This window comes from Ahaetulla prasina, chromosome 3 (assembly GCF_028640845.1).
Source record: "Ahaetulla prasina isolate Xishuangbanna chromosome 3, ASM2864084v1, whole genome shotgun sequence".
Lineage (NCBI taxonomy): Eukaryota > Metazoa > Chordata > Lepidosauria > Squamata > Colubridae > Ahaetulla > Ahaetulla prasina.
The window spans coordinates 22,561,017-22,577,582 of record NC_080541.1 but is presented as its reverse complement, the minus strand read 5'-3'; the positions used below and the strand labels follow the sequence as shown (position 1 = coordinate 22,577,582).

Sequence of the window (16,566 nt, the reverse complement as noted above, 5' to 3'; positions counted from 1 at the left end):
GGCGAATTGTCCTGTGGGGTGAGTTGCCTGAGGTAAATTGACTGAGGTGAGCAGGCAGCGGTCAGAGGGTGGCTGTGAATTATCCCATTCCAAGCTGAGGCAGTGATGCTAGGGTTGGGGGTTGGGGGTGGGGGCTGCAAATACAGATGAAGCTTTACTTGCTCACCTGCCACTCACCTCCAGCTGTCCCAGTTCCTAGCAGGTCATGGACTGATACCGATCTATAACCCGGGGGTTGGAGGTCCCTATTCTGATCAAACCCCTTGCTCAAGCAGGACACCCTATAGCAGTGATGGCTAACCTTTTTGCCATCGTGTGCCAAAAGCAGGGGGAGCACAGAGGGGCTGCATGCATGCCCATAGCCATAATTCTATGCACCCCACCCCCTTCACATGCGTGACACTCCCCCCCCCCGTGGTCCCCCTGTTTTTGGCACAGTGGGCCTGGTAGGTAAGTTTTTTGCTCTCTCCAGGCTCCAGAGCCTCTCTAGAAGCCTGGGGAGGGCAAAAATGGCCATCCCCACCACCCAGGCCCTCCGAGGGCAGGAAACAGCTTGTTTCCTTACTTCCAGGTGGTCCAGAAGGCCCTAAAATCAGCTGGCCAGCGCGAACATGCACGCCAGAGCTGAGCTTGACTGCCCACCGATATGGCTCCATGTGCCACCTGTGGCATGCGTGCCATAGGTTCGCCATCACGGCTCATAGGTTTGCCATCTTCCGGACAAATAACTATCCAATCTCTTCTTTAAAATCTCCAGTGTTGGAGCACCCACAATTTCTGAAAGCAAGTCATTCCACTGAAATATAATTTCTGCTCTGCTCTTCCTTTCCCTGTCACAATATTACCTAAGACAGAATTTTACTTGAGGAAAAAAGCTTAAATAGAGCTAAAATGTCTATTGTTTTTACCTGCAGGGCCTCCAAGAACCTGAAGGATCCAAGCCTCCGGCCACGAGGGACCAGACAGAAAGTGGCATTGTGCAGCATTTCACGATAATCATATCTAAGGGGAAAGAGAATAAAATAATAAATTAATCATGAATCCCAAGATAATTGTGCAAGAAAATATAAATATCTGGAAATGAACATCTGTTGTTAAAATTATTTCTGAACAATTCACATCTGTAAAGTTGAAGTAGGATTAAGAAGAAAAAAGAGTAAGGTAACATGTATAAATTCGTTTTCTGAGTCCATGTGTTCAAACAGAGTACATGGTAGGAGCACCTTACAATTTATTCTTATTTTAAAAACTAAGGAAGGAAGAAAATTCATCCATGAGCTATAGCCACCATGATGGTGAATCTATGGCATGTGGAGCCATATCTGTGGGCATACGAGCGTTGCCCTAGGTCAGCGTGCATGCACGTGCCGGCCAACTGATTTTTGGGCCTTTCGGGCCACCAGAACTCAGGAAACAGGCTGATTCTGGCTTCCGGGAGGCCTCCGGGGAGAGTGGGAAAGGCCGTTTTTGCCCTCCCCAGGCTCCTAGAAAGGTTCTGGAGCCTCGGGAGGGTGAAAAATGGGCCTACAGGGCTCACCATGCCATTGTGTGCCAAAAGCAGGGGGAGCGCAGGGGGGTCGCGTGCCCATGAGTGGGGGGTTGATGCGCATTGAACTATGGATGTGGCCATGTGCACACACGACCTGCCCCCCCCACACTTTCTCTGCTTTTGGCACGGAACGGCAAAAAGGTTAGCCATCACTGACCTATAAAATTAAAAGATCCAGCATTTTTGATTCAAATGCATATTGGGATGATGATGATGATGATGAACACTTAGAATTCCCTAGCCAGCATGGTTGACTGGGGAATTCTGGGAGCTGAAGTCCACATAATTAAAAGTGGCCAAGGTTAAGAAACCCCGGTCTGAATAGCTTAGTCCTGTGATCCTATGAACAACACAGACTAATTTTCAGAAATAGACAAGTATGAATATGCTACCACATGTTGTTTATCACTCCTTCTTATTAGGGAATTCTCTGTCTGCATTTCAGAACACAGTTGGGAATAGAACAAGTAACTCACTGACACACCAAATCAGGATCCTGATACGTTACTTTCAAGGTTTGTTTCTCACTGGGAAGATCACCAATTACAGTTCTGGATTACACAACTTTCTATTGGTCTATACAGCAGAGTTCTGTTTGGTTTTAAATCAGTAGTTTGGTGAACTTCTCCGTGATCACTTTTAAACTATGAATATTCGTTTAGCTTGTCATTTGAACCCTGGCAATTGCGATTAATTCAATAAATTGAGCTGAAATACATAAAATCTTGATATGGTCTATGAGAAATAAATCATTTTATATTTTATTTATTTATTATTTATTTATTAGATTTATATTGCCGCCTATTTGCTCATGGCAAAATATTCCTATTTTGTAAGAATAGCACTATTGTTGGAAAGATTGTATTTTGAATCCAGGCTGGGCCATGGTTAAAGCAGTCTGTCAAAATCAATAGATACAATTAGTCCATTGATTTTGATTGCATATTCTATCCTGCACCTAACTTTGTCTATTCTTTTTGCCTTCATTAAAAATTTTACTTTCAAAGTGGAAAATGCCTTTTAGACAGGATAGGATTAACATTGTAATATCTTCTGATATATTTTATAATGCATTTATGCAAACCTAGCTTAACTAGTAAGAACCTGTCAGTGTTGCCTGATCTTGAAACACTAGAAAAGCTATGATTTGGTTATTTATTGGATAGGATATTACCAGGAAATATATCTAGACTGAAAAAAAAACTCTGTGCTGTTCACAAGGAAAGCAGCTGGACAAATTCATGTATACAGCAAAACCAAAACCATAAATGGATATCCACATAGTTTATACATGAATATCAAACGAAGAGTTTCTTTTCCTAAGCAAGCTCACAAATTGTTGTTTAAAATCAATCTATCTATCTATCTATCTATCTATCTATCTATCTATCTATCTATCTATCAATCAATCATCTGAACAATTGATTTTATTTTCAAATATTCGAATAGAGGAAAAAGGATAAAAATATCAGGGATTTATTTTCTCATACATAATCTGTAATTAATGAATTAACTTAATGCATTCCATAACTGTTCTACGTTTTCAATTGAGATGTATATTGATCCAGAAGCTTCACAATCAATGCATCAACTTCTTGTCGAGAGAGAAGAAAATCTAATATCCAGTCAAAGCCGCCAAGATCAATCAGCTGGCAATAAAAATCCTCTTAATCAACCAGGAAAGGACAAAGAATGGATAGAATGAATCATATTGTGCAGCTATGGGTCAGCAAGCATGAATTCAATGAGAAAGAGGGACAATTCATAACATTTATCTGCCTTACAACGTAAGAGTAGAGACTAAAGAAAAATAAAAATTGGAAACAATATAAAGTGTTGTTCCTCCAGGGTTCCTCAAAGTTAATGCGTTCAGCGACACCCGACTTTTAAATTCCAACGAACTTTTGCAAAAGCTTTTACCGGCCCCCCAACTCCCCCCCCCTTCCACATTAAAAGTTTCAAGCCAGATTGTAGCTAATGGTATTTTTGGCAAACCTGTAATGACTTGGAAAGTGCCGACTGCTAAACTGATGTCAAGAAAGCCAAGATTAAAAATGTTTTCCTACTGTTCCTCTCTAAACTTGAACACCGATACATTTATTTCTCCAGAGACTTTTGCAAACTGCAAATAGGTGCTACTCTGACAGTTAAAATCATGCAGCAAAATTTACCCAACCCTAATAATCTCATTTAATCATAGCCTGGAGGCACTGGTTTTTTTTTTTTAAAAAAACCTTCTTCTTTTTGTATTGGGCAGGAGAAAAGAATAGAATATACAGAAATGGAAATTCAGCTCTATTTTTATATTTATTCTCCTCGAAGATACAAAGACAGGTGTTGAGCTAATTTTGATAGCACTCATCACAAGGAAGTCGGACTGCTTTAAACAAGGGCGTATAATTTGCATGAGAAAGGGTCCTTGAAATAAGTTAAGATGAACTTCATGAAACCCAATTAAACGTTGCACCTTTCTGTTATTTAAAACTACAAAAGATCTAAAAGAAAGGGGGAAAAATATTCTATCTTTTCCTCCACTATCTTTAATCTCAGTTTTTAATTTCTTATTTATGTCTGCGGAAAATCAAATTTCATTCCCAAATTGATCAACCAGTTGTTAAGTTTTCAGTAGATTTTCCCCAATCATATCTTTAGTGTAGCATGAAAGAACTGACAAACTCACTATATAGCAGGGGTCTCCAATCTTGGACCCTGGCTGAGGAGCTCTGGGAGTTGAAGTCCACAAGTCTTAAAGGGACCAAGGTTGGAGACCCCTGCTATATAGCATCTATTTTGAGATTGACTGTAAAATAACCAGAAAAAGGAAGACTTTATTTATCTGCTCCTATTGCCTTTAGGATGTCAGTATAGAACAATCGAAATGCTACCATGGGATTGTAATTTAAACATTTGTACGCTGCTTTGCGTTTTAAGAACGAATCTTGAATTTTTAAGGTGGCCAAATGGGGATAAATGATGAAACACACAGGGAAGAATATAAAACAGGATTTAATTTATAATTTTAATAACATTCAGTTTAAATCAGATTTAGTGCTGGCTCACTCCTTTGTCCTGCATCTCATTTCCAGAGTCCTTGGAAAGCCTAGGCCAACTGTTCCACCCACCAAACCCTACATCATTCTTGCATAGGTGCCATGCTAATCTGCTCTGTATTGTTCCAATTTTAGCATACAGGCTGCCCAAGCAAGCATAACCTGAGTTTTCCTGTTTTAGCATCAGCCTGATGTGTAGATGCTCTCAATGCTTCGGTAAAAGCATTAAGCTTGGCTGCCCATTTCCATACCTCACTGCAGTACAAGGTAATGTGACTTTGAACTAAGCATGGCTCCTGATGACTACATTGATTAAACCTGCCGTTTTCTTGGGAGCAGCCACTGACTTCTTCTAGCATGTGTTCCCAACTTGCCATTTCAATCCTTCAGTCCTGGGATTTCTTATCCAGTTAGTAACTAGGTGCACAAAGCAATTCCCCTCCTCCCCTTTTTTTAAACAACAACAACAACAAAATAATGCAAATTATTTGCAATCATTCTGAAGTGTTGGTGTAGGGCTGTCTGCTGAAGCTAAGATATGTCATTTTATCAGGCTTCCCAACAAAACCTCTGCAGTAAAAGTGACCCACATGCTGCATCGTGGAAGTACAGAATTCTGCAATTATGCAAAGGGATAGAATGCATATTTTCTTTTATTCTGCAACAATGATGAATTTACAGAAGAGGGAAGAGGGGGAGGAGGAAGAGGAGGAGGAGGAAGAAGAAGAAGGAGTAGGAGAAGTTTTCTAATTCTCAGTCACCTTTTTCCTTATTCATAAAATATCTTCTTTTTCAAGATATACTGCATGGAGAAAAGTCTCAAAAGTGCTTTTTCAAGAGGCAATTGGACTTTCTGGTTTTTCTTTGAAGACGTTTCACTTCTCATTCAAGATGCGAGCCCATGTGTGAGAATTTCCATAGTTGTTTGCATGGAGAAAATTTTTCCATGTATCCAAATATATATATTTCTCACTAGGATCCTATGTCATCCATATAAAACACACTTAAAGTTTAGAAAAGCTACAGATTTTAGAAAAGGATATTTCTACCAGCCATGCAAGGACCTTTCAAATATTGGGAAAAAAAAAAAAAGGAAAACACTTTGTTATTTAGCACTGCTACCATCTCAACTAGAAACTGGTCATTTTAGAACTGTATCTAGGTAAACAATTTTAAAACTGAAAATCCTTGAAATGTTCAAAGAACAAGTTGATAGCAGTCTCTAGTCTGAAGACTCTAACAATTGGGGGAAAGAATGTAGCTCAATGAAGAGACATTAGCAGCTAGGTGCAAAACCCCTAAACTCAGATAATATGGAATATTTCCAAGAGATGAAAGGAATACCCCGTCTTTTTACAGATCCTTTTCTCGCTCATTTCCTGGCAAGTTTTGAATACTGCTGAAGGAAAGGAAAGGGCCTTTTCCAAACCTATATTAGTCAGAGATCCTTCAAGGCCTCTAAATGCTGGTCTCCAAGGAAGGAAGAAGATACTTTTTCCTCCACCCCATTCTAGAAGAGTCGAAAGGATTGATTTTTGCGGGAAACAGATGAATAGTCTTAGATCCTCATTATCCAAAGTAATTGACAGACACTTTTCAGTGTTGGACCGACCCTTCGTACATATAAATTGTAAGTTCTACTACTTTGATCCTTTAGGAGTCAGGAGCGCACGCTTTAGGAAGAGGACGACACTTAAAAATCCATTGAATTAAAGATCAAAGGGATTTAGTCTTGCTCACCTACATGTCTCTTTTCATTTTCTTTTCTTTTTTGCTGAAGATGCCAATAGTTGCAGTCTATTCAGTATTTTTCAGCAGTGAAATCATGGAAAGTATCAGCTTGGAAAAAGATGATCTAATCTAGCCTGCCTGCCTTCCTTCCTTCCTTCCTTCCTTCCTTCCTTCCTTCCTTCCTTCCTTCCTTCCTTCCTTCTTTCTTTCCTCCCTCCCTCCCTCCCCTATATCCCAAATTGGGTTTGCACTATTCCCCATCTCTTGTTTAAAGGCCTCCGGATCAGATTTGTAAAGCACACTCCCAAAACATTCTTCTTAGCTCTTGTGATCTGATCTCATGCTAGGAATCCTTCATCTAAAAATGTAGTGCAGTGGTTAATTATGAACTAGTAATTAAATTAGAAATTCCAAAAGAGAATTCATCTTATACGTGAGGGTTAGTTCTCACACAGTCAGCTGAAAACTGTATGATGGCAGGTTTGACTGTTACCAAAATAAGACACAGATGGAAATTGAAGCTCTGGTGTAAAAGAGAACCTGGTACTCTTTACATGCTGTGAGAAAGAAAACAGCGCAGGAAATTTTTTTTTAATCACGTTTCTACACATAGAGCAGTCACTAGAATTCTTTTGTTACAGCTTCCCAATTTATTTTTTTCTGAAATATTTTGAGGAGTTCTCAAATTCTTGTCAGATCGCAGACCAACATTTGCCTGTAGGTTACAAACCAAAATTTGCCCGATGCTGTAGACATTGGTTTTATTAAAAACTGAACTATAATTCTTAAAATGTGTCTACAGGAAAAATCAGCTTTGAAATATGGTGTTATTCATTGCAAGTAGGCAATTGACAGGGGTGTCGAAATGGCGGCCCATGGGCCGGATGTGTTATGCGCAGGCCATACCCACCCCAGCTCCACGAATGGGGAAAATGTTGCAAAACGTCACGTGACAGCAATGTGACGCTGCAAGTTTGACACCTGTGGTCTTCCAGGTCATGGTTGTCCCAAAAGTACTTTCCAAAAAATTAAATGGATTTTCCTGGTTTTTTTCTTTGAAAATGTTTCAGTTCTCATCCGAGAAGCTTTTTCAGTTTTGAAACCAAGAAAACCCAGTTGCCTTTTGGGATAAAAGCACCTTTGGGATAAAATCTAGGCTCTTCTTACATATAACCTAGAAGAATTCACTCTCAAATATCTCCATGATAACAACAAATAAATTCAGAATTGTAATTTATGAATGAGTTCTACTTAAGGAAATACAATATGCTTCTCCCTCATGGATCTGCTTAAAGTTGTTTGAATCTGCTGAAATTTAATGTGAATAAATCTTTCACCAAGGTCCCTTTTGGGAAAATCTCTCATCATTTCATCAGATGTATGGAGATACATACCCCCCCCCATGAGATAACAAATATATAGGAAATGCCATTTGACAAAAATATTTCACCTGCTGGACAAATATTTCAAATACTCCCAACCCATCTTAGTTCTTTCACATCAGGTGGAACATCTAAACATTAGTGAGCAATTTTTGAAATAACCCTATTACCTGTCATTTTTATCCTGAAGGCTGTTCTATTAGAACTAAACAGAAGTAGAAACTTATTATACGGGAATCTCAAAACTTATATATTGTGTAACTTAGGGGACCAAATTTTAAAAAAAGGTCAAATTTGGCTGCAAACCGAAACACATTGCTGAGATCTCAAGCCAGGGGTGAAATGCTACCAGTTTGTACCGGTTCAGGTGAAACGGTAGTAAAAAAAAAAGCTACCGGTTCATCTGAATAAGTATTTCCAATGATCAGCTGTGTCGCATGATTTATATTCGCTAGGAAATCCTGCTTTCTAGCAAATCTAAATTGCATGGCACAGCTGTCCCCCCCTCGCTGTTCTACTTACCTTCTTAAGCCTCCATTTTCCGTGCGAAGCGCGCTTTTGGTACATACTGTGCATGCACGTGCACAGTGTGTGTTTGGCATGCACTGTGCATGCGCACACAACATGCGTTTGGTGCACACCATGCATGCGTGGGCAGCGAACTGGTGGCAAACCGTGAAGGATTTCACCACTGTCTCAAGTCCTGATTTTTAAAGTTTTTGAAGTTACTGATTTTTATTGGTTTTACCTGGAATAGCTTACAGTTGAATATGACCTGAAATCAAATCTCCCCTCCCCTTTAAATTAACTTTCTGATATCCTATGACTACAGTATCAACAAAATACTCTCATATTATGAATTTGAGAGTTATTTACTTGAGGTGGGGGTGGTGGGTTTGAAAGGATTTGAGTTCCTACCCTAGTGGTACTTAATGTTAAGATGCAAAGAATATCAAGGCTTGCCCTAGCAGGTATAAAACATTTATTCTAATATAATGCTAAAGAGCAAACTTTAAATCCCCTTCTTATAATCTAAATTACATTAACTATCAAGCATAGATGTTCATAGATGGAACAGCAAGTGAAATATACAGATGGGTGAATTAATTGATGCTATTGTTGATGCTACTCTTAAAAATCTACATTATGCTTTCTCACAAAGGATTCTTTCTGCAAGACAGCAAATTTTCTCCAGGCTTAGCACTGATTGATTGAATAGTCATGAAGGTTTTGTGTTTTATTTATATTAAACCTTAAATCTGTGGAATTTTTAACGTACGGAAGTATCTCAGTTATGCTGCTGTGTGTTCAAGGTAACTCATCTATAATTCTTTTAAAGCTGTAGACAAACTGTTGGGGTAAAATAATTTGCATATTAATAATAATAATTTGTATTAACCCACATTATGAGATGCATTTAGGTAGCATAACATCACTTTCTGTTTTTGGGATAGTGGAATTCTAAAATACCAAAAATAGTTATATCTGTAGAAGGAATAAAAGCTATTTAAAATATTATTATGAAAACTTCTTTCACTGGATGGAAGAGAAAACTTGTTTCAAAATTAATTGTGATCAATTCTTTAATTGCAATTCTACTGCAACAACAGTAAGTAGAGGATTACCAGATACTCCCTTTTGTCCCTGACAATTCTCTGTCTAACCTGACATTAATTTAAATTTTAAAATAACCATGGAAAACTGGCACGTTGCAATGAGCAATTGTAAGCTAACTTGTAGCATTATTATCTTTAGAAATCTCCTAGGCAATTTTAGAAATTTTGAATGAATAGGTTTTGCAGCTCTATGCCTTGTTTTTAAATGAGGAAGGAAGAATAGAATAGAATAGAATAGAATAGAATAGAATAGAATAGAATAGAATAGAATAACAGAGTTGGTGGAAGGGACCTTTGAGGTCTAGTCCAACCCCCTGGTTAGGCAGGAAAACCTACAACACTTCAGACAAATGGTTATCCAACCTCTTCTTAAAAACTTTCAGTGTTGGAGCATTCACAACTTCATGAGGCAATTTGTTGCACAGATTAATTGTTCTGTCAAGAAATTCCTTTTGAGATCGAGGTTGGAGCTCTCCATTGATTCTTGTCCTGCCTTCAGGGGCTTTGATCCCTTTTCTTTGTAGGTAGGTAGGTAGGTAGGTAGGTAGGTAGGTAGGTAGGTAGGTAGGAAGGAAGGAAGGAAGGAAGGAAGGAAGGAAGGAAGGAAGGAAGGAGAGTCTATAAGATTGAGTGTAGAAGCGGTGGTGGTAGGGACCATCCAGGGAAACTAGAGAAGATGGTGGGACAGCAATCAACCATTGCAAGTCTTTTCTGAATGTGCCTTTGACCTGCTTCCAAAACTTCATTAGCCCACAAATATTGCTTGCTTCTGTAAGAGTCCTGGAACTTGTCGGGTCATTATGTCTTCTGCAAATTATTTGATTTAAGAATAGCAAAGTGTGATAAGGTTCAATTTAGCCTGTACAGTCTTGTTCTACAGTATGTTGACCAACATTCCCATCATATATATGGTGGCATTATGATAGCAACTTTTAGGATTGCTTATTAAAAATGAGCCACTGGCTGCTTTTGAAAGGTACTCTAAGAAGTAATATGTATTGATTCACAAAATTTTACAATCTATGGAAGAAGATATTACCTCTTATTTTTTTCTTAATCATTGGGGCTGTATGTCAATAGCCTTATAATTACCAGTAATTTCCTTTCCAATATTGGTGGTAAGACTGTGTATCAGGCTTTTAACACCTCAGAAGTCTCCTCCTGTTCACCTCAGACTGCTTCATCAGCCTTCTCAGGATGTCAGCTAGTACAGGAGTCCCCAACATCCAGGCTGTGGCCCAGTTCCGGGCGGTGGCCCATTTGGAACCGGGCCACGCAAGTGGTGGGCAATGTCTCGCCAGCTGCTTCTGTGGAACCATCTCCTCTCCCCCTCATATCGCTGCCACCAGTTCACAAAACCAAAAACATTGGAGACAACTGGACTAGTAGACACCACACTTGCCACTTTAAGCAACCCAGATAGATTCTGTCTGCCTAAAATAGACTTAAGAATCCCTAATCCTCAGGAAATCCAGTGGATTTTCTCAAGAAATCAAGTACACAATCCAGGTTTCTCAGTAACAGCTCCTTTGCTTTGAAATAGGCTGTCCCCTCTGTCATCACTTCAGAAAGCAATTAAAACCAAAGTTTTTTTCCAGTGGGGCAATAGTCCTTTCTCATCGTACATATGTTGTGCACTGACAAGAAAGATTTAAGTTTGAATTTAGTACAGAAGTAGCTCAGGAAGGAATAATTGTTTTACTTGATTTGGAGGTCCATGCTATGCTATATGTAGGAATATCTTTCAGTGTGGTCAACGCAATGTAGGTGCCAGGTTTTACTAGAAGCATTTTCAAATTTATCATAATTGTAGGAGGAGACAGCATACACAAATATGCAAATAAATAAATAAATAAATTCTGCCTGCTGAAGTTGATGAAAACAGTCTTGCTTGCACTCCTATGCCTTACTTCATTCCAGAAGAATCTGTCACACATTTTATTAGCTTTCAGGCTGTTTTCCACAATGATTAAGCGGTACATGCTTCCAGCTATAAACAAATGGCCCTATTTGTAATCAATTCTAATTTATTCATAGTTTAATTGAAATATCCCTCCTTTTTACCACCCGTAGCTGAGAAAACATACACGACCTCATCTATCATCCAGGTGTAAAGATGGAAATGCTGTGTTGGCACTTTACCATGTTCTTGTAATTTCCATTTACAAGATTGTACAATCTCCTCTTTTTCTTCCTCCTGGTCTTCTTCCTCCCTTTCCTCCTCTTCCTCTTCTTCTTCTTCCTCCTCCTTCTTCCTTTTCCTCCTCCAAACTTCTTGGAATTCCTGATTCTTTACTTTCAGCCCATTACAAACAGCTGGCAAGAGTTCAGCTCAATTTGTTAAGATATAACTCACAGGCATTTAAGGTCTTGTCCATCACTGAAATTAAAGAAACTCCTTCTCCTTCTCCACAAATATTGTGTGGCTCACTCCTAAACTAGTTTGAGCACTGATTTTAAAAAACAGCAACAACAAAAACGGATTTCCAGTCAGTTTGTTTCAAAACAACCATAATAAAAAGGGTTTCTTTTATTCAAAATCAAAAACGTTAACCTCCAGCTAATAAAGAAGAATCTTTATTAGTAAGATTGCAGTAAGTAAGAAGATCCATGAATAATCTATTACAACGATCAGATTGGTAGTCTTCAAAATATGTAAATGTGAGGTTCAGTTTTAAACTACAACCCTCTTGAATTTTATCAGTCTAATCCAGGGGTGTCAACCTCGTGGCCTGCGGGCCAGATGCGTCACGTGCTAGCCTGGCCCCCACCCATTTTAGTGAAGAGGGGAAAAAGTCCCGATACGTCACATGATGCTGCCTTGACGATGCAAATTTGACACCCCTTGTCTAATCCTTTCCATTTAAAGAACACATAAAGGGCATAAGTATTATACAAAATTAGGGGAAGGTATGCTGAAAATCCTGATCTGTATAAAAACTGATCTGTATAAAAATTGAAAGCTGGCTTCAAAATAGATTTTTCCTATTTCCAATAAACTGTTTCCTTTTTAGTTTATCTGCCTTAGAATGTGCATATTTTGCAGAATATCTTTAATGGAGCTCCACATACCGAATATCTATATCTATAAGGAAGTCCACTGTATGGAGCAAGCATGCTTCAATGAATCTACCTTTTTGGTTTTTTTTAGCAAAACATCATAATCCACCAGCCAGAACCTAGACTATATAAAGTTGTCTAATGTTAAAGAACAAGATACTTCTAAGTATATTGACTTTTGCCAGCCAGCTGTCCAATGTGTCAATACAACATAACCTGTAATGTCAATGCCCTTTTTGCAAACCTGCAGATCTCACTGAAAAACACTCTTACAAGCAAAACATCTGGATTCATTAAACATTCAACAGATGAAGTTATTAAATACAGCAGGGCAAATGACAAGTAAAAATAGAGATTCTCAAGAGCAGAGCATGATTCCTAGTAAACCATGTCATGTTCTTGTTCATACTAACAATACTACCTTCATTTATTTTATTAAATTTGTATACTCCCCCCATCTCCCTACCAAGCAACTCTATCAAGTGGTATCTTCTCCCAGTCTGTTTTTTTTGCTCCAGTTTCCTAATCCAGCATATAACAAAGGAATTTCCTAAAGAAAACCCAACCAACTACCAATCGGGCACGATCCTGCTTAGCTTCCCAAATCAAATGAAGTTAGCTATGTGCTGCCACATGCTACTGTAGATGATGATGATGATGATGATTGTTGTTCCTGCCAGTGTCCTAGGTATCAACCAAGTACTTTCTTAAGATGTGTGATGTTCCAAGTAGCGCAGTTTTTTGCAGTTCTGATGGTGTTATTGCAGAAAGCTGTAATTTATTGATGTATCTTATCAAATTCTTGGACATGGTACCAAGTGCCCCAATGACAATGGACATCACTGTTACATGTTTCATCCATAGCCATGTAGTTTCGATGGCCAGGTCGCGACATTTCATGTTTTTTTCCAGTTCTTTTTCTTCGACTCTGGCATCTCCCGGTACCGTGATATCAATAAATTGTATGTTTCGGTTTTCGACAACTGTGATATTTGGTGTGATGTGTTCCAAGTGACGATCCGTCTGTATTCGAAAGTCCCATAAGATCTTCACCTTCTCTTTTTCTATAACTTTTTCCACTTTATGTTCCCATGACTTTTTTGATACAGATGATGATGATGATCCCCTTTATTCATTAAACATGAATCCCAGTCAACTGAATATTCAAAAATGCATCACAAATATCATTGACTGATGCTAATGGTTGATATGGGTTGCTGCCAGCCTCCTAGGTATCAACCAAGTATCATCTCTTCTCCTTCTCCTTCTTATTATTTTTGCAGGCTATAAAATCTCAAGACTTCCTAGTTAACTAATTTGCAGCACAGGAACGGCTTATGTCATGACCCCAGGAATACCGCAGAGAAAGTAAGACCAGAACCTAAACCAAACCCCTGATTCTGTGCCACACAATATCTTGATGGCTTCTTTCCCACAAAGCATCTTGGCTTTAAATATGCTTTCAAATCACACTTGGTAGTGAAGCACAAAGTGAGAACCAGGTTTTGTAGGAAAGGCAAGAACTGTGACAGAGCCACAATTCTCAAGGAAGGCTTCTGAACGCCTAATTGGACTCTCACACCATGACCATTAAATTGGCTGTCTGGATTCATGTTCAATGTCATTTCGGGATCATTTTAAACTCCCACTCGGCACCATTGGTAGAAATTTCAAGCTACTTTCCGGTTGGGCTCTAGTTCTCATGAACAGGAAAATAAGTTTGGAAGGTGCAAATACATAATTGGAAAACTCCCCCCCACCTTAAAGGGCTAATTGATTTCACAGGTGTTTAATTATCATTTGCTGTGAGATAATACCTTGTAGTGCCATAAAAAATGGATTTAATTTTCGAGTACTTGCAGAATCATTGCCAAAGCCAAGTTAGAGCTAAAGGAAGATAATTATTCTATAAATCAAACACACTGCCTCCTTTCTTTGAATTTTTTAATACTTGGCTATAATGATATCTGATGACCTTGCAACCAACATAAAAAGGATTTTTGTGCCAAGTGCTGAGAGACAGGCATGCAAGCATTTCTCTTTATCCAGTTCATTAGTGTTGGATTAGCCAACCATAGCTTGCTTGATGCAGACAATCCAAATATGCCATGGTATGAGCAAAAATGGTAGCATACTTATACTGTAACTGATATTCTGAAGTTCCAAAAGAGACTACAGAGTCAAAGCAATGAATTCTAAAGGCACAAGGAGAAAGAAGATTAAAGGATTCCAAGATCCCACCTTCTCTTCAGAAAATCAACTCCATGAAGATACTCAAAAAATACTCGATGCATTGGAATGTGATCAATATGAAGAGCTAAGGAAGAGAATGAAGAAAAAAAGCATAAGGACAGGAAGAATAAAATGGTGTGTCCTGGATGAGAATATAAAAGGTAAAGGTTCCCCTCGCACATGTGTGTTAGTTGTTCCCGACTCTAGGGAGCAGTGCTCATCTCTGTTTCAAAGCCGAAGAGCCAGCTCTGTCCAAAGACGTATCCGTGATCATGTGGCCGGCATGACTAAACATCAGAGGAGCATGGAATGCTGTTACCTTCCTACCAAAGGTGGTCCCTATTTTTCTACTTGCATTTTTTTTTTTTTGCAAAATTTTTTTATTTTTCCATAATAATTCCCACAATTTGACCAGTGTACAATACAATCACTTATCCAACAATCAGTCCTATACTCAAATTATACTCAGTCAGGGCTGCTCGACTGCCACTCCCCCCTTTGATCCTTTCTTCCCTTCTCATCCTTCTTAAACTTCCCCCACCACCTTCTCCTCGCTTTCCTACTTCCCCTCCTCTTTCCCACTTCTCACTACCATCCTTTCTAACCCTCTATCTTCTCCTTCTTCTCCTCCTCCTATCCTTTCTTCTCCTCCTTCTTTCCTCCCTACCCACCTACCTACCTACTTTCTTCCTTCTTTACTCCTCTTTCCTTACCCTTTCCTTCGGGAGTGTTTGCCGAGCAGTCCCGACATTACACCATTCCAACTTGTTTAATTCTACCATTATTCCTGTACAATGGCAACCAATCAATTTATAGTCTTCCCTTCCCGCCTCCTTCCCCGAGACTTCCCAGAACAGAATACAGGGTATTGTAACTAACAAACATATTCTAAAATATAACATAAAACATATTCCATTTCACACCATCACACTATCAATTCCCTTCTTTCTTAAACTAATACATAATAATTCCTAACTTCACTCAAAAACTAATTGATATTTTTTAATCTGATACTTATTTTGAATATAATCAATCCACTTCCTCCATTCCAATATATATTTTTCTTGTGTACAGTCTTTCAAGTAGGCAGAAATTTTTGCCATTTCTGCTAAATTTGATACTTTACTAATCCATTCTCCAATTATAGGTAAGTCTTCTTTCTTCCAATATTGTGCAATCAATAATCTTGCAGCAGTTATTAAATTCAGAATCAGTTTTGTCTCTATAACAGTGCAATCTGAGATTATTCCTAATAAAAAGAACTGTGGAACAAACTTGATCTTCTTTTTCATAAAATGCCACATCTACTGGCCGAACTGCCAAAATCTCTGCAAAGGCCTCCGAAAAAATTTGCTTCAAATTCTCATTTTTACATTCTTTTAGTCCACGGATTCGTAAAGCAAGTTCCATTGCTCTATATTGTACCAAAACAATTTCATCATCAACTTTATCCATTTTACTTTGAACTGCCTCAATCTCATTTTCCAATTTTAAATTAACTTTCTTTATTTCTTCTACTTCCTGCTCCAATAAAATCACATTTGATGCCAGACCCTGTACTGCTGACACCAAACCTTCTTTAACTTCTTTATTTCCAGTCTGAATTTCTAACATCTGTTTTTTCATCTCTGACATTTCTTCTGTAATTAATTTAAACTTATCCTCTATCTGGGAAGTTTGCCAATTCATAGCATCGTTAAGAGATTCTTTCATAAATTCTTTCAGGTTATCCTGAAGTGCTTCCAAATTTAGTGATTTTGTATCTGCTGTATGTGCTGGAGAGACTCCCGGTGTTAATGTTCCTGGAGTTTTTGTAGCAGTTGACTTTAATTGTTTTGCTGCCATCTCTTAAAATTTCTCTTTAACTTAATATTACGTATAAACCTTTTAAGTCTTTTTTTTTTCCAGTCTCAGTATCTCTTCTCCCTTCTCATTACAATGTTTAA

General features: G+C 38.5%; 1 protein-coding gene and 1 non-coding gene across 2 annotated transcripts in view; both read right to left on the bottom strand.

Moving 5' to 3' along the window:
* EXT1 (exostosin glycosyltransferase 1) overlaps positions 1-16,566 on the bottom strand; it is a 363,437-nt gene that overhangs the window by 55,560 nt on the left and 291,311 nt on the right. Inside the window, exon 2 of the mRNA XM_058178388.1 lies at positions 909-1,002. Coding sequence (XP_058034371.1) covers positions 909-1,002 — 94 coding nt within the window. The remainder of the gene's footprint in view (positions 1-908; positions 1,003-16,566) is intronic.
* LOC131196457 (U6 spliceosomal RNA) lies at positions 4,652-4,758 on the bottom strand. Its single transcript, XR_009154739.1, has one exon. It is a non-coding gene; the product is annotated as a U6 spliceosomal RNA (small nuclear RNA).